The sequence below is a fragment of the Strongylocentrotus purpuratus genome, unplaced genomic scaffold, assembly GCF_000002235.5.
Source record: "Strongylocentrotus purpuratus isolate Spur 01 unplaced genomic scaffold, Spur_5.0 spur5_scaffold_4, whole genome shotgun sequence".
Classification (NCBI taxonomy): Eukaryota; Metazoa; Echinodermata; class Echinoidea; order Camarodonta; family Strongylocentrotidae; genus Strongylocentrotus; species Strongylocentrotus purpuratus.
In genome coordinates, this window is record NW_022145610.1 from 4,402,029 (window position 1) to 4,424,825 (window position 22,797).

At 35.5% G+C, this 22,797-nt stretch overlaps 1 protein-coding gene across 2 annotated transcripts in view; it reads left to right on the forward strand.

Annotated features, from left to right (window-relative positions):
• Positions 1 to 21,817, forward strand: part of LOC589006 (cyclic AMP-dependent transcription factor ATF-6 beta) — a 33,234-nt gene extending 11,417 nt beyond the window's left edge. Inside the window, exons 5-15 of one of the 2 annotated variants that reach the window (XM_011668685.2) lie at positions 504 to 834; positions 1,541 to 1,725; positions 2,136 to 2,213; positions 5,570 to 5,677; positions 7,944 to 8,053; positions 9,058 to 9,360; positions 9,785 to 9,869; positions 11,326 to 11,508; positions 13,008 to 13,092; positions 13,660 to 13,942; positions 17,170 to 21,817. In XM_011668685.2, coding sequence (XP_011666987.1) covers positions 504 to 834; positions 1,541 to 1,725; positions 2,136 to 2,213; positions 5,570 to 5,677; positions 7,944 to 8,053; positions 9,058 to 9,360; positions 9,785 to 9,869; positions 11,326 to 11,508; positions 13,008 to 13,092; positions 13,660 to 13,937 — 1,746 coding nt within the window. In that variant the 3' untranslated portion in view covers positions 13,938 to 13,942; positions 17,170 to 21,817. The remainder of the gene's footprint in view (positions 1 to 503; positions 835 to 1,540; positions 1,726 to 2,135; positions 2,214 to 5,569; positions 5,678 to 7,943; positions 8,054 to 9,057; positions 9,361 to 9,784; positions 9,870 to 11,325; positions 11,509 to 13,007; positions 13,093 to 13,659; positions 13,943 to 17,169) is intronic. The other variant, XM_788664.4, reaches the window with a different exon arrangement.
• The last annotated feature ends 980 nt before the right edge of the window (positions 21,818 to 22,797 follow it).

The window sequence follows — 22,797 nt, forward strand, 5'->3', positions numbered from 1 at the left end:
GTTTTAAATGCTTATAATTGTTTTGTAATGTTTTGTTGGAAACATGAATAAATTTGAAATCTTGAAATCTTGAAATCTTGAAATCTTGAAATCTATCTTTGGGGAAAAATCACTCCATTGCACTGTTATGGTTGTTTAAGGCGCTTGACTGGAGATGCGAAGGTCAAGGGTTCGAATCCCGACACGGCACTAATATCCATTAACAAGATATTTACCTGCACTTGCTACTCTCCACCCAGGTGTTAAATGGGTACCCGATAGGATGCGAAAGTTTATGTGGTTAGACGAGCAAGTGTGCGCTTGTAAAATTGCGACTGGCTTGAATGCTCCCAGGGAGTGGAAAATGTGCAAACATTGTGTGCGGGTAAGCCTGAATCCGATGACCGGGGTAATAATATATCTGTAAAGCGCTTAGGCACATCGTTGGATCGATGTATTGAGCACTATATAAACACGGAATATTATTATTATTATTATCATTATTATTTTTATAATTGTTTCAGACTTTACAGAATGGTAACCAAGCCCATGTCCACATCAAGCTGGAATCCCCACCCCTTACCCCACTCCGTGATTCCAGCACAGACTCCCCATCCCCACCCATTGGTGGGCAGCACACTTTCTTCACTATCGCCAATGGAAACTTGCCAAACAAAGTCACCAAGTCCCTCGCCAGTGGGGTCATCAATGGTGCCAAGAAGGGCGTCGCCATTGCCCCCAAGCCTACCAATGGTGCCATCAAGTTACCCCTGGCTCCAAAGCTGGAACCGGTGGCTACAAAAACATCCATTCACTCACCTACTAAGCCAACAGTTACTATTAAACAAATACCAGGTAATGATCTCATAACATTTAAATATTTGGTTCACTCTCCTTTCCTCCTCTCTCACCTCTCACCATGTCACGCCGTCTTCTCTTGCCCTCTTGACTTTTCTTGCTTTCTCTCTCCTCCTCTCTCTCTCTCCCTCCTTCTTTCTACCTCTATTTTTTTGTATATGATCCCTGTCAAGTAAGGCAGTAAAATGTAACAACAATAAACAAATATGCATTTGGTGCTAACCTGCGCCTGTAGAATCTTAGATGTAAAGATGTGCTTGTAAATGTGAAAATAATGATAACAATAGAAGAATTTTTTTTAAATCTCTGTTCTAGGTAAGCCTCTTTTGTATATTCTATTAAATCCACTTGTCATAAAAAAAAATTACTTTTTTTAGTCCCGTGGTATTGTACGTATCATGCTATCCACCCACTTCTAATAAGAATATTTGACCTTTTTTTCTGATTTACAGATTCTCTACCAAAGTTGACCCAAGCGTATGATACTATTGAGTTTCTATATTGCCCTGTTATGAGTATCTTGTTCTGTATTAAACAAACTATGAAAGGAAGGTTATAATGGTTCTGTCAGTCTTTAAATGTGTCTTTACAAGTTCTCAATTTGTCACTTGGCTTGATTGCAGCGACATGTATTTACATTATTTTGTTCTTTTTAGCCACATGTCTTTGATGAAAATTGTATTTATGGTTTCTTCCCCTAAAGCAGCTGTGAGACCAACAATCATTGTCAAACAGAGTTCGCCATCGCCGTTAGCAACAGGGCGTGGTTCGTGTGCCCCTCCACTAGCCAAACAGGCCAAGATTATACCGGTATCCGCTCACAACAACATTCCATCACCCACACAACCTGTACAAGTAGTCACTCAGCCTTGCCCTCCTAATGTTGATGTAAGTCATAGGGATTAGCTATGATGATGATAATAATAATGGGAAATTATTCATAACGAACTTGGATGAAGTATATGTATGTATGAGCATGCAGCTCATTTGAACTTGTGTAAGGGCCAAAGGTGGAAGATTACAGGGTCTAGAAAGTGCTAAAATTCACAGAAACTGTCTTTTTACTGTTATAACTTAATAAAGATTGAACCAAATATTGGCTAAACTAGATTCAAGTGTATATATGTGTTAGCGTGAAAAGAAATGAAAAGAGTTTGAGTTTGTGTGATCAGATACTGTCACAGGATCATTGATCAATGAATATACATAAGGGCTGAGGCATGTTGGAGATGTAGTCGCATTCATCTTGTTTTTAATATGTCTCCATACTGCTAGTGAACTTTGTTATTTCATTTCAGGTAAAAGCATGGAAGAGGCAGCAAAGAATGATAAAAAATAGAGAGTCTGCGTGCTTATCAAGGAAGAAGAAAAAGGAGGTAAGAATCAACATCAGCTTTTTAATTCTTTTTTTTTTTAGAGTGAACCTTAACCCTTACTGTACTCGACATTTTCGGAGATTGCGCCGCAACCGCTTGAAATTGGGAATTGTCGTTTCATGACTTTTTCCCCTCAAGTCTTACGCACGTTTTGACACCATTTTCGTCGCAATCGGATATACCTGTGAGGTGTTACATAACAATTAGTATGCGCATGTCATCAAAAATATGCTATAATTCTCGCTACCCTAAATAGGTACGAAAATCTCGAAATTCGCGAGACGAGGTAATTTTCACTCTCTCGGGTCGTCACTACAACTTCCGGTATAGAGTCCCATCCCGCTGGCGCTAGCGCCTGTGTTCGCTGTGCAGAGTTTTCACGCACGCTATAATCAGGGTTCTTACGCTTGGAATCATGAGCCCAGCACTGTGCAGCCTCACAAAAGAAAACCATCGTCACTGATGTCAAAAGACGCAAAAAACAACGAATGAAATGTTCAAATAAACGTTGAAATATTTGCGAAAAAAAAACAAGACCGAGCAGACGACATATTCGGTGCATACACGTTGTGTGGCGACGGCGTTTTACGTTTGCGCTATCGCGCCTAGTAATATAGCGCCTGCACAGGAAGCTGTAATGTCGAAAAGCTATCCCATAATGCAATGCGCGTTTTCAGGATTTTCCCCGGATCTCGGCAGAATCGCTATTTGGGGTAGCGAGAATTGCATATATTCATGTACAAGCAGAAATGTGAATACAGGTTTAGATGTATTCCTTCCTAAGTGGGTGATATGAAGTTATATCGAATTGCTTTTATATGTTTCTCAAAGTAACTTGATGTATTCCAGAACAAAAGAATACATAAGAAATAAAAACAATAGATATAATAAGAAATAAAAAAACAATAAAATACATAAGAAAATAAATATTTGAAAATCGCATCAAATTTGCATAAATTATCATTATTAATTACATCAAAATAAATATTTTGTGTTAGAAAAGAAGTTTCATATGAATAATGAGTTTCAACATTCAAAAAGAGGAGTTTGACACGTTTTCTGTAAAATGCATAAAATTAGCATTTTGCATAATTAATTAGGCTATAACGACAAAAAATTGCATACTCGCAAAAAACTAATTACACCATCTTGTTCGTTACGTAAATATCTACAAACATGCAAATTTTCGTGTTCATCAGACATCCGACGGCCGAGATCATGGGGGGGGGGGGCCTCCAAGGCCCCCCCCCCCGCCTCAGTCAGGAGGTGCTCAAAATAGCCCAGTACAGTAAGGGTTAAATTGGGAGGGAGGGGGTGTGCTTGATATACTCTTCTCTCATCCCTCTAGCCATTCATTTATATGTAAAACAGTTTTTATGCCTCCGTTACGAAGTAGCCGGAGGCATTATGTTTTCGGGTTGTCCGTCCGTACGTCTGTCCGTCCGTACGTACGTACGTCCCGTTCTCGTGATCGCGTTATCTGAAGAACCGATTGATGTATTCCTGCCAAACTTTGGTCATGTATGTATCTTGCAGAGCCAATGAACTGATTAGATTTTGGGATCACCAGGTCAAAGGCCAAAGGTCACAGGGCTCATTATGTATGCAAAAACAGCTTGTGATCGCGTTATCTCAAGAACCGATTGATGGATTTCTTCCAAACTTAGGTCGTGTATGTTACCTGCAGAGCCGATGAACTGATTAGATTTTGGGGTCACGAGGTCAAAGGTCACAGGGCACATTATGTATGCAAAAAATAGCTTGTGATCGTACAATCATTAGAACAGATTGATGGATTCCTGCCAAACTTCATTTATGTATCTTGCAGAGCCAATAAACTGAGTAGATTCTTGGTTCATAAGGTCAAAGGTCAAAGGTCATGGGCTCATTATGTATGCAAAAATAGCTTGTGAACGCATTCTCATTAGAACTGACTGATGGATTACTATTTAACTCAGGACATCTTGCAGAGCCAATGAACTGAGTAGATTTTAGGGTCATGAGGTCAAAGATCAAAGGGTCTTATATGTATATGAGAAATTGCTTGTAATCACGATATTCTGAGAACATGTTAATGGATTACAATTGAACTTGAATTTAAAAAAAATTTCTTCTGCTTTGGTTTGGAAAATTGTTCTATGACGGAGGCATCATTTTCAACTTCGCGCAGTCGAAGTTCCATCTAGTTACTTTTGCATCTGCAATTTTTAAAGACATTTAACAGTGTCATTTGTTAATGTGGCAAAGGGGTTGGGTTTTACCAATGGATGTTTTCTAATAAAGCACATGTACATGTTGCAATACTTCTAATAAAGAAATACAGTTTCACTGCATATCAGAGCCCCAAGGTTTAATAATGTAAAACGTGTTGTTATTGGGATCAAAGTATTTGCAAAAAACTAAAACAATATACACCAATCAGCCAATTTTAACAATAGTGGCTGATAGCGTTTAACTACAGTAGAGATCGAGGGTCAAGTACCCATATGCGCGCTGGTTACCCGCGGGTTTTTACAGAAAACCTGCATTTCGCCCTTGCAAACTAGTGCAAATGCCTGTGGGCGCGGATGGGTACTTGTACTTTATTTTGCTTTACTTATCTTTTTCATAAATGCCACTCTAATGCCAATTAGAATGCAAATTAGCCTCGGAAGTGTTGGCCCTTTTTGTTCGGGGGAGAGTGCTACCTCAGCGGTGGGCAAGAAGAGGTTAATTTTTTGTGACGCGTTATGAAAAAAAAAACTTGTAATCACAATATTCTGTGAAACCTGTAATGGATTACGATCAAACTTGAATTTTAAAAATTGCTAGTTTATTTCATATGAGACCATTGTATTGAAATTTTATGTTCTAATTTTCTTAAGTTGATTTCTTTAATAATTGTTTTTAAACTGTTTTTGCACTAATCTGTGCTCTTAATAATCATTCCATCCAACCACATGTCTCCTATTATCTCTTTTACTCTGTCTCTTCATGTCACCATGTGTCTCTTGAAATCCTTACTCATGTATTAACATGTTTATGTACATTTTCCTGTGCATCTCTTTCTCTTACACATGTTCTCACTCTCTCATTCTTTCTCTCTCTCTTTCTCTGTCTCTCCTCTCCTTCTCTGTCTCTCCTCTCCTTCTCTTTTTCTCTCACTTTCTCTTGCACTGCCTCCCATCTTCTTTTCTCTTACACATGTTCTCACTCTCTCATTCTTTCTCTCTCTCTCTCTCTCTCTCTCTCTCTTTCTCTGTCTCTCCCCTCCTTCTCTTTTTCTCTCACTTTCTCTTGCACTGCCTCCCATCTTCTTTTCTCTTACACATGTTCTCGCTCTCTCATTCTTTCTCTCTTCATATATTTTCTTTCAGTATGTACAAGAGTTGGAATGCAAGGCACAGATCTTGGAGAAAGAAATTCGGAGGTTGAGATCAGAAAACCATTCCCTTAGAAGTAAGATGGAAACTTTGGTAAAGGAGGTAAGCTATTGGTTGTTTGACACAAGCTTCGGCGACAGTTGTTCTCTACGTAACTTAGGGGGATTGTGATAAAAAACGCTTTGATATCACTGTTCAAAAGAGAAAAGAAGAAATATTTCTTGTGGGGTATTTAGTACTTCGGGTTTTAGGACAATTACCCCCTGGACATTCAACCCCCAGCCAATAACCAGCTGGACAAATACCCCCCCCCCCCCCATTCCCTGTGTACTTTCGCTTTAAAGGGTAACTTTGTCTCAAACTCCTGGATTTAGCTCATGCTGCAAAAATAATTGTAAACCTTTAGGTCAGTCAGGAACCCCATGTCTTTTACAAGCCAACCGCCTGTCGGATTATAAAGATATTTATGATTGGAAATCGAAATCAATTTGTGCATTTTCCTAACAGTTTTCATAACACTATAGTCTATTGGGGAAAATCAGTATGGTAAAACCGGTCACTCAAAGATTTTTACTTTTTAGAGGCACTTCTTGATCATTTTGAATTATTTTAGGGCTTCAATATTACACCATATCACAGACACTGATAACACGTAGGGCCATGCATCTCAATTTTAACATTGTTAAACGATGCCTTTAATGAAAAGGGGGGGGGGGGCTAATTTTTTCAGGGGTGGGGGTGATGGTCCTCGGGTTAATTTTACATGGGGTAGTTTTCCTGGGGGTTATGGGTCTCGGGGAGTGGTTGTCTTCAAGGGATTGTTTAGGGGGGCAATTTTCTGGGGGGGGGGGGGGGGGGTAATTGTCTAGGGGTAATAATCCTGAGACAAGTTCTTGGAACTATCTTGATTTAAAGACTTATCTTCATTTATTCATGGCTTGTCAGTTACCTGTATTGGCTCACATTCAAAGTGGACCCAGATTCTTGTTCAAATTTCTGTGTCTTGACATTTTGATATGCGACATACAGACTAGAAAGAAAAAAAATCATCACCTGTTGGTCAACAATATGGCTTTGGTATACTAGCTATAAGATGAATTTTGCTATTTCAAACCAGGCGTACAACTGTAGATCACTCAAGTGATTGCTTCTGTTTTTTTGTAATGATTCATATTTGACGGGGGAGGGGGGGGGGGGGGGGGGGGCTTATCAAAGTCAATTAGAAGTAAATCAGAAACCGGAAATCTAAGGAACCTTGTCTTGATTTGGTAGGTTTTGAATTCAAATCTTTGATTAGGTTGAGCTTGTTGACAGGAAAGATGCCCTTCAAGAGTTAATTTTATGATTTTCAATAGCTGTTGGAAACGTTTTTTTAAATATGTATTGTAATGACCTTTATCCATTTATTCTAACCATATTATGTATGTGGATTTAGCACCTTACAAATCTCATATTGCAATAGTATTATTACTCTCATTCTAACTTCTACACTTTGATCAAATCTGAATCATAAAACAAGGATGATAATTCCTATGTTGTTGTTTTTTAATTCAGAAATAATTTTCTCTTTGATTACTGTACATTGTAAATTTCTCTGTTGTACATGTAAGTTACAAATTTTCTCTATTATAGATTTTTTGCAAGACATACTCTTTAGCTACCTTAGAACCCAGTTGGTGAAAATTGGTTGAGAAAAGAACAACTTTTGGAGAGAAGTCCAAGAGAAATATCTGATTTTTGCGTTATGATATAGAAGTTGCTTATAATTCAACCATATTTCTCTTCCGGAAATTGTGTTTCCACTCTTTGTTTTCTGTAATGGTAGTTGTGTATTTTCATGAGATTCTTTTTAAAACCAGGGGGTCCTTGTGTGTATTCATGCAACGATTGTTAAAACCGACAGAGAATTCTGAAGTCAAGAAGTAAATTTGGTATCTTCAAAGCCAGAAGGGCATTAGCTCACCCTTCTGGGGGGTGTTTCACAAAGATCCTTTGAAGTCGAACTTAACTCTAAGTTGGACTTATACATTATGGAGAGCCATTTGTAGCCTTAAAATAATTTATATTAAAAAGCAAAAATTCAAATATTTTAGACTTTTCATAAATTCCAAGTCAAGAACATGAAATCTCCTTGATAATAGAAAATGTGATTGATTTGAAGCAACATTTTATGCCTTTTAAAATAACTTTTACAAAAATATTTTCAAAGATGCTAACAGCTCCAACTTAGAGGTAATTCAATTTAGGATCTTCATGAAACACCCCCCAGGTCCCAATCAGACAACTTGCCCTCTACACTGTAATTTATTTGCCAAGCCCTGCTTTATGACTATCTCTGCTTTTCTTCTTGTTACCTGCCTTTTCACAGAATACAACTCTTAAGAAAATGCATTCGTCTCTTTTGTCGTCGCCTGGTAGGACAGCTACCTATCTACTAGGAATAGTTCTAATCATTGGATTCAACCTTTCTCCGTTGAGGTAATATGAATTGAAATCAGTAAAGCTTAAAATCATGTCAATTGTGCAACCTATTCTCTGGCGAGTTTGATGTTTACACATATACAAAACATCTGTTCATTTTTTTGTATTTTTGTTGTTGATAGATACACTTTTGAAGCTTCCTTTATCGTAATGTGGTATAAAATTATAATTTGTAATCTTCCATTTAATTGGAAGCTTTGGAAAAACAAATATCTGGTTTTAACCATTGCACTTTGTTTTTCATAGACGTTTGAGATTCATCTTTGTAGGGTCTTTCATGTGGATGTTGAAATCACCGCAGATATCAACATGGCTTGTCAACAAGTTGACTGTTTCAAGAAGTTGTGAAAATTCTGATGAAAAGCTATTTGAGGGGAGGCACTTCTGTGTGCCTGGTGGCCTGTAGATGACAACCATTGACAGGGTTTCCTGGCCAGTGGATTTGACTGTTACCTCCAAACACTCAAATGATGCAGTCTGGATTCGCAGATGTACTGATCACGCAGAAGGACACATATTCCGCCTCCCTTCTTTCCTTTTGCTGTAATTTGAACAGGCGGTAGTCCTGAAGGGTATTCTGAATTGTTGCGATGGTTGGACAGTGTCGATGATCGCCCAATAACCAAGCTTCCGTGATAGCAAGGAAATCATATAATATCATATAGATATAACAAAGTCACAGACTTCCGTTGGTTTGTCTGATACCGCCGGTTGTAGCAACTACTCCTTAGATCAAGATACATTAATCTTGATCTAAGGAGACACCAACGAACGTTGGTTTGTTCATCATTGACTGTGCATTCCAAATCCCGATTCTCGTTGATAGTGGACTTGCAGAGTTAAGCTAATGACACCCTTGTCGCGTTGGTTCGACCCCCCGCACAGTGTTCCTCTTTTTCTCAGATTTTCTCTGTCTCATACCTGTTATGTAGCATTGAATACTTTCATCTTTTTCCATTTGTGGTGGAGTAAACAAGCTGTGATCACTTTCTCCCATCTAGCCTCTTCAATCAAAATGGCGGTGTAGCCTCCGACTTTCAGACGGGTAGTCATGCGGGTCGTGCGCTACTTAGCTTCTCAGAATCAACCAATGAGAATGCCTCAAAGCTCTACAGCCAATCAAATCCAGCCATTCTCAGACACGCCTCCATACACGACATCATGGAAGATGTTCATCTGTGGGAGAGCATCGCCAACCAGTCGGCTTCAGAAGTTGCCATAGCAACCATGAAGGAGATTCGCTATCTGCTGCCTCAGGGCAACACGTCTTGCCCCCATCAGATGAATATTACAGACACCATCAGGTGAATTGAATTGAAACGATACATGTATAGTATTGAACAAGTATGAGGTGCTCTGTCTTAAAATGTTAATTTTTTTAATGACAATGAAGATGATAATGAAGATTATGGACAAGGTGATGAACATGATGATCATGATAAATTGATTGATGATGACTATGATAATTATGATGATGATGTAGGAACATCTTACAGAGATCAACTTGTTCAGAGGATGAACACATGTAAATCTATAAAGATAAGGTGGGATTTTTTATTCAATATATGCGACTGGCTTAAATTGACATGCTCACATGCATTTTGATCAGGTAGCTTTGCCAAATACCTTAGCGAATGCAAATCTACATTTTTTTTATTAGTAGTAATGGCATATTAATCAACCAATCATTTATTTTGCTTTCTTTTCATTTTTCATTTCTTATGACAGGCTGACAGATGTCCTTCAGTTCTGGGCTAAAAAACAAACTGTAGAGCAGAAGAAGTCCAAGAAAGTAGAAGAACTACGAAAGAAGGTATTAGTTGGTCAAAGCACATGGGTGGGCAGGCACCAATTTAAGGGGGGGGGGGGGTACTGTCCTCTCTTGCCCTTATTAGTTTTCCTGTTTCAAAAATTAACCCTTACTGTACTGGGGGGGGGGGGGGGGGCCTGGGAGGCCCCCCCCCTCGACATTTTTGGAGATCGCGCCGCAACCGCTCGAAATTTTGAATTGTCATTTTATGACTTTTTTCCCTCAAGTCTTACGCACATTTTGATACCATTTTCGTCAAAATCGGATATACCTGTAAGGTGTTACATAACAATTAGTATGCGCATGTCATAAAAAAAGTGCTATAATTGCATATATTCATGTACAAGCAGAAATGTGAAGATATGAATTGATATCAAATTGCTTTTATATGTTTCTCAAAGTAACTTGATGTATTTCAGAACAAAAGAATACATCAGAAATAAAACAATAGATATAATAAGAAATAAAAAACAATAAAATACATAAGAAAATAAATAGTTGAAAATCGCATCAAATTTGCATAAATTATCATTAATAATTACATCAAATAACTATTTTGTGTTAGAAAAGAAGTTTCATTTGAATAATGGGTTTCAATTAACATTAAAAAAGTGAAGTCTGACAATTTTTGTAATGATTCTAGTTCCCTATATATATTTCCAGATTTGATATTCATGAATGCGTATTCATAATTTATGCAAATTAACCTATGCATTTTCAAAAATCATAAAAATAATGAAACCTCATGAATTTGAGTTAAAGGAAAAATTTATTCAATACATTTTCAAGATTCTTTACAAGTCTACGGACAAATATGTAGAGTTTTCTGTAATATTCATAAAATTAGCTTTTTGCATAATTAATTAGGCTATAACGACAAAAATTTGCATATTAGGAAAAAACTAATGATACCATCTTGTTCCTTACGTAAATATCTACAAACATGCAAATTTTCGCGTTCATCGGACATTCAATGGCCGAGATCATAGGGGGGGGGGGGCCTCCCAGGCCCCCCCCCCCCGTCAGAGAGTGCTCGAAATAGCCCAGTACAGTAAGGGTTAAGTGAAGTGGGCAATAATAGTGATTATTCTTGTTCGCCTAAGTCTATGTCCAAGGTCAAAGCAAAGGAAATGTTACATACTCCATAGAGTTTGGAGCGAGGGAAATGGGCACAGTGAAAAAAAAAATCATCCTTTGGGGGAAAGGGGTGCTACGGCCAAATTGGAAAGGGGCATTTTTTACGGTCTTTAGTACAAGTTACAATTGGAGGGGCATTGATGGCTGCAGCTAATTCGAGGCCTAGGAGGGAAAAAAGCAGTTACTTTGTTTGGGTGATACATATATTTTAATTTTGTCAACCCAAATTTTTATACCTGTTTCTTTACTGATATCCCCCACGTACCCCCCAAATTTCTTAATTTGCCAGTCTTTTTTTTCTTCTCTATTTTCCGCATTTCAGAAGAAAAAGAAAAAGCGCGGTCAGCCCCAATACAGACGCTTCCGTTCTGGTCCAGCGCTTCATGTGGAGTCAGATGAGAGGGCGCTACAACTCTATGATCACTTTTTCCAGAGGACGTACGACAATCTGCTGGAGGCACTTAATAGGAGGGATGATACGTTCTACGTGGTGTCTTTCAGCAATGTAATTATTCTCATTATGTTGAATTGAAAACTATTTTTTTAAGAAGAATACTTACCCTCTTCCTATGTTTTATATGTATTTTAAGGCTCTAATAATGACAATGATTGAATAAACCATACAAATCCTAGAAAATATACGGAATTCACCTTTTTATCGGTTGAATTGTACGATTAAGAAAAATCTAAAAAACATGGAAGAATGTTGGAAAGAAAAAGAACATATGCCAATTTGGTTTGAATCTATGTTACCTTCTATCTTTTATGTGAATATGAAATACGCTCAGTTGATTGTGATATAGTCAATTTTCTTCTCTCTTGTGGCTGTGCTCAAGATATAATATGGATTGCATGTTTTTATACATGTTTGTTCTACAACGAAACAACACAATCTTCAATTTCTATTTTTGGAAACTGAATTAAGAAATTCAAATTTAAATTCTTTTAAGCTGATCTCAACTTGTCAAAAATTTCACAAATGTTGAAGAAAATCTATATAATAAATCAATTCAACATTTATGATGGACTTTCTTGACAATTTTCTTTGGAGTACTCCAGTTTTCCCTGGAAAAATGTAATTAGTCATCCATTTATTGATGTGTTCATATTTTTACAGCCAGTAAATGGAAAACAATCTCCAAGACATTTCAGATTCCTTGACCCATTTTTTTTTAAATGTCAAAAGTGTTTAGAAAAAGAATGTGATATTATCTATCAGAACAAGCTTAATGAGCTGAGATTTTTTTAGACTAATTACAATCTAATTTCAGTTAACAAATTTTGAGAAAAAAACAAATAAGATATGTCTATACTATTTGGGGAATGGTAATTGTGTATGGTTTGTCACTTAACGGCCTTAGGAAGATATTTGCTTTCTTTATTTTTCTGCTATTTCAGTTTAATGTTTGGGTGGACTTGCTGCTGTTCAATTTTTAGCTCAGCATGCTCTGAATTAGCGAGTTCATTAATTTATGTAAACAAATCCATACCATTATGATCCTTATTAAAATGTGTACACACAAAGATTACAGGCGCACGCCACAACGCCTAGTTGTGTATGATCCTTATTTAAATGCTACACACAAAGCTTTACAAATAACATCTTCACTGTTTATCATTGATGACATTTGTTGCATTCATTATGACTTTAAAACAAATTGTTTTATTTTATAATGAAGAGGTTATTTAATGTAATAGATTATGTACACGAGACGGTCCACTGTGTTTTGTCTTAAAATGTCTGATACATTTTCATATGATTTACTTATAAAAATAATAAACACTTATAATTTTTCTTTAATTTACTTGGTAAGTATATTAAAATCGTATGATATAGTCAGTAAATGTGTAAAGTGGAGAGATGTCGCTTTCACTGCGCTCTGCCCCTACCATCATCCCGGAGCTTCCGGATGATGCTTGTTCATCTGACACGCTATCAGACACTTTCATTTTCTTCGTCATTTGACTTTATTTCCCTGACTATTTATCAACATATATTTTCAGGATCATCTGCTGTTGCCTGCCACCACTCACAACAACACCCACAGACCTAAGATGTCTCTTGTCATGCCAACAGTCACAGCTAATGGTAAGATGTTTCTCCCATAAGATTACTACTGTCATAACTGCATTATCAATAATATGATTGCAGGGCCCTCAGGGAGAACAGTATGAATACTGATGAAGCTACCCTGGGTAAACAAGACATATTATTATTATTATTATTATTATTATTATCATTGGACAAAAGGAAGTTACTGTTAAATTGAGTAAATATTATTTACATAGATTTTTTTCTCATTTTTAAAAGTATGTTTTATTGATTTTAAAAAGTGCAACATATAATAAAACAATTACACACATAAGACAATAATGATATATAGGGATCATATACATTAGAGTCATGAAAATAAAAGGGCACAAGGTCATGTAAACATGTTACCTATGTTACTGGTCCAGTTCTGTTTGATTTCTGAGTCAATGTGGAACACACTCCATTATTAAAATCATAGGTCAAAAGGTCATTTCATTGAAAATATATTTTAGATATTTTATCTGTATTTCTTAATAACAAGTGTTTTAACTTGGTATAAGTGGAATGATCATGATTCTCTCACATTTTGCTGAACATATTTAACTTGGTTGATGTCTGTAGAGTCTATGTGGAACACGCCGAAGGATCACATCTCCATGATGCAGATCGACTGTGAGGTCGTGGATACCAAGGTCGTACACGTCAAGAACCATGCCTCCACCCCACCCCCGGTCGACGACCACAACAAGACCACTTACCACCGGTCTTCTGTCCCCGCCACCCCCCAGCATAGCGATGCAGCCACCAGGGGACCCCTAGCCAGAGCCCCACCCAGCTACGTGGCTACTGATGAGATTGGGTATCACCCTCGGAACCTCACAGCAGTCAATACACCATAGCAAAGGTGAGTTACTCACTGTATGTATTTGATTGTGAGGGGACAGACTGCAAGAAACTGTGAAGAATCGCTTGCTTGCTTGCATGAGAAAGTACAGAGGAGTGGTGAAAGCTAAGGCTGGTAGATGCATTACAAAATAGACATAAATAAATAGACATAAATGGAAAAAATTGCTTTTATGCTGCTTCTGTTTTCCTTAATTCCCCATGGCTTTTCTTAATTGACCTAGAAAACAAAATGGGTAAATCCAAATCATTTGATGGATTAAGAAGAAAGGCAGGTCAAGAAAATTCTTGAGAAAACAACATTTGTATTGATTCCACCTATTGCTACTATTCTGCTTCTATTTTCCTTAATTCCCCATGGCTTTTCTTAATTGACCTAGAAAACAAAATGGGTAAATCCAAATCATTTGATGGATTAAGAAGAAAGGCAGGTCAAGAAAATTCTTGAGAAAACAACATTTGTATTGATTCCACCTATTGCTACTATTCTGCTTCTGTTTTCCTTAATTCCCCATGGCTTTTCTTAATTGACCTAGAAAACAAAATGGGTAAATCCAAATCATTTGATGGAATAAAAAGAAAGGCAGGTCAATGTGGGAATTTCCCTAGAATGGTTGAGTGCACTACTCATGTACATGTAGGACTATTCTCACCTGCCATGGTAAACCATGCAGTTTTTTGTATTATAACTATATTATGTATTCAATTCAATTTTATTTTACTGAAGCAATTAAAGAAGTGATATAGATACATAGAACTATAAATCGTTACATGAAAAGACTAGAATACATGTGTATACATTGGTACAACAATATAAGAGTTGCTTGGCAGGTAGCTGAGAGAAAAAGGGATTGACCCATATGAATTGGCAACCTGAAGAAGATATATAATTAAAAGATCAACATTAGTACCAGATTACAGGCACATGACAAAATACAACAATACAGAAGAAGCAAAAATACACAACACAGTGCCTGGCATATAATTTTACAAATCAGGGAAATAATAGGTTGTGATAGCTCAGTGGGTAGAGCAGTGGTCTCGAAATCCGGTGACCCAGGTTCGAAACCAAGTCCATGCGCTAGTGCCCTTTGGTTAAGGCATTATTCCTTATTACCAGGTCTCTCTAAAGCCGTTGGCCGTCCGGTTGCTTACTTACAAGCATTTATGCTTTCTTAGCAGTCAGGTAAAATAGCAACCACCACTACCAAATTACATTAATATTTTGCAAGAATAAATAATTTAAACGGGGAAATCAAAAGACAAGTGGGGATGAAAAAATTAACTACATGCAAAAAGGTATTGTGCGTACCAACTTATATAAGTTTGGATGACTGTAAAGCATATTATGCTTTCATGACATTCTATATTGCCTCAGCCGGAAACCATGGATTTTGCAGCATATGTAATCAAGGCTTAAGTTGGCAATAATAATAATAATAATACTCAGTTTTTATAAAGCGCTTATTAAAATCACTAAGCGCTTCCAAACTTGGAGATTTTTACTCTGGCTTTAACTGTAGCATTTCAAAGAATTAATTCCTGCCAGGTACCCATTTACATCACCTGGGTTGAGTGTGGCAAATGTAGATCAATGTCTTGCCAAAGGACAGTAGTGAAGCTGTACTTTAATTGTGTGCATTCGTTTGAAGCTTCACTGTAGAAGGTTGAAAGAGATGTATGGATTCAGTGCTCTGATTTCTAAAATAGCAATCCAACCTTTACCTTTATGATAATTTCATTTGCAAGAAAGGAGAGAATTGAGAGAAACAAGTAGGCCAAAGTTTGAATAAATTGAACCAATAGTGAGAAAGTTCTGGGTGTTTGAAATATAAAATCACTAGATGGCAAAATAGCAGTGTGGTCAGTGGGTTGTGACGTAGTCATGAACATCTCTTTTTTTTTGTGTACTAAAATCTCATTAATTTTTGTCTGTCTCCTATTAAGCACCTCCCTTTGGAAGAATGTCATAGTAGCAATATAATAGCAATATAATGCTGTCATTAGAAATGTGACAAGAACTAGCTTAAAGTTTGAACCAAACTTTTATGGCATTTGTCAGGGTTGGGCGATTGCACAGTTTTGTGCTACTTTATCATTTATTTTGTTGTGAATTTTTTTTTTCTCCTTTTTTTTGTTTTTGTTTTTGTAACTAGCTTATCCTCCCAATCTGCGTGCAGTGCAAATGATTTTTAGTAGTTGATTCTTTTTCACTTTGATTATTTCAAAACCTCAATTCTTCTGTACGGCTTAAACGATCCTAATAGCTGATTTCCCAATTATTTTCAGTGTCTTTTTTTGCTCCGAAGGGAAGACCAGCTTGAAATCACTGCACGATCGCAAAATCTGTTAGCGGCATTTGGACATTACAAAATTACATCCAAGAGCCGCACATCCGGGCATTTGGGGGCATTGGCGAAAGCTAGAATTACAATGTAATCTACAATGTATAGGCATTAACTGTCAAAATGTCCACCAAATTATGGCTCACTGAAGACATTATGATGAAGGAAAAGAAATTAAAGCACTTAGGATAACATAGGTGATGCAAAACTTTAATTTCATAAAAGGGTGCTGTGACATTTGACACTAAAAATACAGTTGAAAAATGTGGGTCTAGATTTATCAGTTTCATGCTCTGAATAAGTTGCATCACAACATTACATTGTTGCATTTCATTATAAAGTTTGTTACTGTAAAAGTGGCCACTATTGATACTTGGCTGAAGAGACATGTCTGAAGAATTTCTAGTTTGATTTGATTTGATTTGATTAGATTTTCTTCTGCATTCATATATTAGTACACAGTTTTTCGATAACAATAGTAATATGAAATACAATAAGCATTTTTCTGACAGTGAATCATAAATATGCAAATATATATAACAATTGTTATTTTAAAAAAACAACTTGATAAACTGTAATAAATATTAGATTTCATCAAACATTATAAAATTATTTGTGGAAGAAGGACTGTCATTGTAAACAGATATCTTGAAAATAAGACAGCCCCAGACAAAACTCATTATAGTTGTATGGTATACCAAATTATATTTTAATGAACATTGTATCTCTTTCTCTCTCACCCCCTCATTTATTCATTTTTTCTTTCCTTCTCTTTCCATCTGTCTCCTCCTTTCCTCTCACTCAACTCTTCCTCTGTCTCTGTCTGCCCCCCTCCCACACACTTATCTCTCTCTCTCTCTCTCCCTCTTTTTCCCCTCTGCAGTGTATGAAGCCTTATATCCGGAGAGTGCAATCTCAGTGTCCATTGTGTTTTAAGACGAGGTATACAAACAATTTTTCTAGCCCATTCCAGAGATGTCTTGTTTCTGTAAGTGTGTATGTCTGACTTTTTACTAGAGTGGAACTTATCATAAAGAACTCTGATATATTTAACAGGTAATTTACATGGTCCCATTGTCCTCGTTATAATGAGTTTCCACTGTATTTACTTCCTTGTTGACTCTCTTTCCAGAACAACAACAAAATTGCGAAGTAGAAACAAAGAGATTATGTTGTTTTTAATCAGATTGTATAAATATTTCTTAAGGGTAGATTTCAGAATTGAACAGATTTGAAATTGCTCTTGTGAGTAATAAATCAACTCTTATGGTGAAATTACCTAGCATACATGTGTAGATATTTGTTGAGATAAATTGAGTATTAGGGCTGCACGATAAGACAATAATGTTTGAAATATCACAACATTGCGAGTTGAATTAATATAAGATATTGAATTTTGCCTTAATACAATATATTGCCTTCAAGCAATATTTATCTTGATACAAAAAGTTTGTTTCTGTAATACATAGTATTGCAAATATTGTGACAATATGAGAGAAGATTTGTATGAATTTAGATTTGATGTCGCTGCCCTCTCGTAATTTACAATTTCTTCAAATGTGAATTGAAAAGTTTTTTTTTTCTGAAATATTTTAAGTTATGCTACTTAAGGATACATGCATGGTAAGGTATTATGATGTATGAATGTAATTCCTATGGGGCAATTCCAAGCATTAAGAAATCACACTTAACAAGTAATCTTCAGTTCTATTAGATTTTGTATGTATTTCATTGTTTCATGTATTTCTTATATGTATTCTATTGATTTCCAAAATTAAAAAAAAATCTACTTGATGATATCATCTAGATCAACATGTACATGTAGATCTAAAATCTAAAATATATCAAAATCAAAATCAATCATAGGAAGATTATATCTAATTTCAAATTTGAATAAAAACATACAAATTTCCATTTTTTGTTTGCACAAAAAAGTATCCAATATCAGATGATATTCGGTAACATTATTTTGTAGGAGATGACAGAATTAATCGTCATCATAATTAAATTCTAAATATTTCTTCATTTAAAAATTATGTAAACAGTAACTTTGATTTATGTATAAACTTTCATGAGAAATTAATGGCCTTTTTAGGAAATAACTTGAAAGTACACTGAATTTGTTTTGGTCATTAATAAAAATTAATAAAGTGTAAATAATTATTCAGAACACTGAGAACAGAAATTAATGCTATTATTGGATCCTATGTTGTTTGAACTTTGTGTATCACTTCTATTTTAGCAACATCAGTACAAAATTTTCTCTTCTGTGAAGTTTGTTGTAATTTGTATCGATTGTTGACTTTGAGATTATGGAAATTATTATGCAAATTTCTGCATTCAGCCCAGGCGAGTAAAAATGTCTCAATTGTATTCGGATTACAAAAATTTGATGTTAACATTTTGTTTGACACCGAATGTGGTATGATCACACAAATCAAAAAGTTATTACGGTTCAAGCCCTGTTTTGCTTGGAATTGCCCGATGACAATTTTATTTCTTGGGTAGAGTAAAAAGAAGTTGCCAGCAGATTGTTCCTTCCAAACGGATTTCCTGTTGAGTAGATTTCATATGAAATAACTTTTAAGGAACTTTTCATTTTGTATGAAATATTATAGCTATAAGAAGGTTATAGGTTCATTTTGCTGCTCTATATGTTGCATTTTGTATTCTTCATCTCAGAGGAGAAAGTAAGCCAAGTATTAAATATTTTTTAGGTCACAAAAATTCACAATTCATTTATTGTAAATACCGGTAGGTGAAGGGTTTTTAAAAAACTATTCTGTGGGATAGCCAATAAGGCCAAAATATAGAATTTACAACTCAGAAAGTACCAAATTGATGTATGCTTTAAGCAGCTGTGAATTTATACTGAGTAATGTCATTAAAGAATAGAATAATTTCCAAAGCTTTTTCTTACTTTAATATCTAGAAAAGTACTCCTAGTTTGTTTAAATTCCGTGGACATAAGAGCTGTGCTAGTTTTTTGTTGTAATACTAGTATTTTGATTCATGGAGGTATTGTAAAATATTATATGTCCTACATGTTATATGAACTTGTCAAAAATGAAGGTTTGAATTAGAATTACACCCTATTTATTAAGACTACCGGTACATGAGTAGGAGCATACTATGATCATGACAAGATGAAGTGATAAGATTTGATGGTGTAAGAGATCAAAGGTGAACGATCATAGGGTTATAAAAGTCTTTAAATAATCCCAGAAAATCCAATTACTGTGATCATTTTTTTTTTAAAGAGGAGAAGAGATCCTCTAGACTTGGTTTGCATTCAGGAAATGTCCACCAGTTCCAGGAAGCTCGAAAGAGGCGGTCTTGGGGCGACAGGTCTTTCTCTGTAAATAGCAGCCCCGTGTTTGTGGAATGCACTCCCTTCATACATTAAACTAAGCAAAACAATTGAACTATTCCACAAGAATCTAAAGACCTACCTTATGAAGGAAAAATATGATTAACTCTCATGAACATTTCAATTTCTTACTGAATCTGTAATTTGCATTTGTTTTTTTGATTTGTTGATATATTATTAGTTTGTTAACTTTAATTTGTTTAATTGTTTGTATTTGAAATGTTAATAGTGAATCTTTTTTGTGCACCTTGAGTGCCATTATAGGCAGATATGTGCGCTATACAAATCTTAAATTATTATTATTATTAAATTGCCAAACTGAATCTTTGTAAAACATTTTTTAAATTAAATGAAAAGAATTTGGGATCATTGCTCAGTAAATATGCTACTTAGGGGATGGTGGTATAGCAGAAAAGCAGGTGTTTGGTATTTGTGGGATTGTGAATCTGGTTGTAGATATTTGGTGTAGAAACTCACTGTAAATGTTTTGTGTTTGATATATTCACATCTTCCGTACACAAGTGCCGACCCATTTCATCATTTCTTCGCACATAGACACAGTATAGCAAGAAGTTCTTATGAATGGAGTGTGTATATATATATGTACAGTACATGTACATGTATATCATAAAATTCATTTTTATGTGTTTATGTAGTAAGATGTTATACATAGTCTTTTTCAGATTTTAGGAGATTCTAAATGATATTGTAATTTTTTGTGGAGATGAATATTGTAGGTATTTATGATACAGATATAGGTTTAGGTTTTTAGGGATTTTGTTTGAGATGTTTCAAGGGGCTTTAAAAAAAATACATTTGATAAACCATATTTCCAGGAAAATAAAATTGCGTTTGAAGGCAACTCAATTGGCAAACAATCAGGACCGCATTTTTGGGACTTTTTTAGTTGCTTAAAAATGCGACTTTTTATACAAGAGGCCCGAGAGTGTATATTGTTCATTTAATTGCAAGGCCTTTATCATTCAAAGACAATGAGAAAATATTGAGTTTGCAATAGTGATTAATACTAATTAATTGTTCAAGCTACATGTGATAAACTACACGTATATGTGTTTGATGTTGTCATAATGATTTAAAAGAATTAGGACATCCCAGAAGACCAACAGCCCTTAACACCCACAGTCAACTACAGCCCATGAAACTGACATTTCGGTTTTATGGAATGTGAGTCTTGTGGGCTTGGCTGTTTTGCTCATGGGCCTTCTGACAACTACTTGGCTGTCCTGGTTCAGCCAGAAGGGAGTAGACCACACAGCAAGGTCACTGACAGGTTGCTATCTCATTAACTCAGCTCTCAATTAACATCAGAAAAAGAGGATCATGGGGGACCAACAGGTACCGATTGGGGAAGTTTTCTATATAGAGGGAGCAAGTAGCTACAAGTAGTACAGTGTGGCTTTAAGGGTATAGCAGCATGGTCATTCTTTGGGGCTATCGGTCTAATGTCCTGTCTGTCATTTAAGGCTGTAGCCCAATGGACAGATGACATTTTTATTTCAGTACTTCTGCTACCCAAGATGCATTAAAGGTGAAAGAAATGGGAATCAAGCTACCCATGTGCGGACCATGTTTTTTTTCAACCAGTGTAATTTTCTGCTGAATTTGTTCATTTGTTATAGTTTTTGTTGATTAAAACAATATAATCACTGTCTGTGAAGTGTTTTGTTTTGTAATGTGATCCTGTCACCATTCAACAAAACTCAAATTTGCATTAAAAGTTTTTAAAACTCTACTTGTCTTTGCTATAGCACAATTTTTTTTTTTGTATGTGCCATAAAGCCCATGAATAATCAATTTCCCAAATTGTTTCTTGTTTAGTCAGTTGTCTATCTCGTTATTAGTCAAGATGATCATATTCACTTTTTTTACTCTTAGTATTTGCACAAACATTGATGCGAAAGTGTCATGTTTCTACTCAGATATGATGACATTAGAAGAAGAAAAAAAGTAACAATTTACACTGTGCAATGGTATGTTTTCTTTGTATGTAAACCTAGATTCCCACACAGTAGAAGTATTTTGAGAAATGTTCATGTCTGTCTGTCACATTGATACAATGTTTACTACGAGTATGTTTTCAAAACCTTGTAAATATTTATTACTAAGATCTTTTGAATAAAAGAACAAATAATGCACCTAATACGAAAAAATGTTGCAGCCTTTTGATTATATACATGCTTTCGTAGAGTTGGATTTAATTGTGAATTATTGATTTTCAGATATAGTTGTGTACATATTTGTCTCTCCAGTGGGCATAGCATGGATAGTGAAGGGGGAAAAGATTCAGCTGTTTTCTTCAAATTTTGATAATATTAATTGTTTTGGATTGCCATGTACGGTTTGCAATAAGTTTCCCACGATTAGCTCTATAATGATTACAACAACAATAATATTGACAATAATTATAGTATAAAAATAGTTATATTCTTTTTTTATTTTTTCATTATTCTCATAATTACTATCGTCATCAAAATGAACTAATATTGAAATGACAATTGTGAAGATAACGGTAATAATTTACCTTCTTAAACATCATTACTTAGTGAAATTAATTGCTATCATTTAGCTCATATTTCATCTTTCTGAAAATTAATGGATACCTGGTAGTCACTTTTGACTATAAAAACTTATCACAATGACCTTCATTACTTTTTTTTCTTGTAAGTAATTCTATGTGATAGATCGATCAATATTTGATATGAATTCTTACCAATCATACATGAATATAGGCAAAGTGGCAGCGGGCTGACCTAGCTATACCACACAGTAATTGCCAAGACAACAATTATTGGTGATCAGAAAATTGGTGGCTTATTTTAGATATATAACTGTTATGGGTAATTCTGACTTTTGGTTGTGATAGAAGAGCTATCAAATCGATAGTAATACATAGTAATAGTAATGATAACAATATTAATGATAATGATAAAATCTGATCCCCTCCCCACCCACCTTCCTCTAAGGGTGTTCATGTCCCCGTTTAACTGAAGGAGGGTGATTTTTAGAGAAAAAAATCAATACAAATTGTCATTTTCTGCCAAAGAGGGACTGAAATTGTTTTCCATATCAAAAAATTCTTCTTTCTGGATTGAAATAATATTTTCACATTGATCATACTGT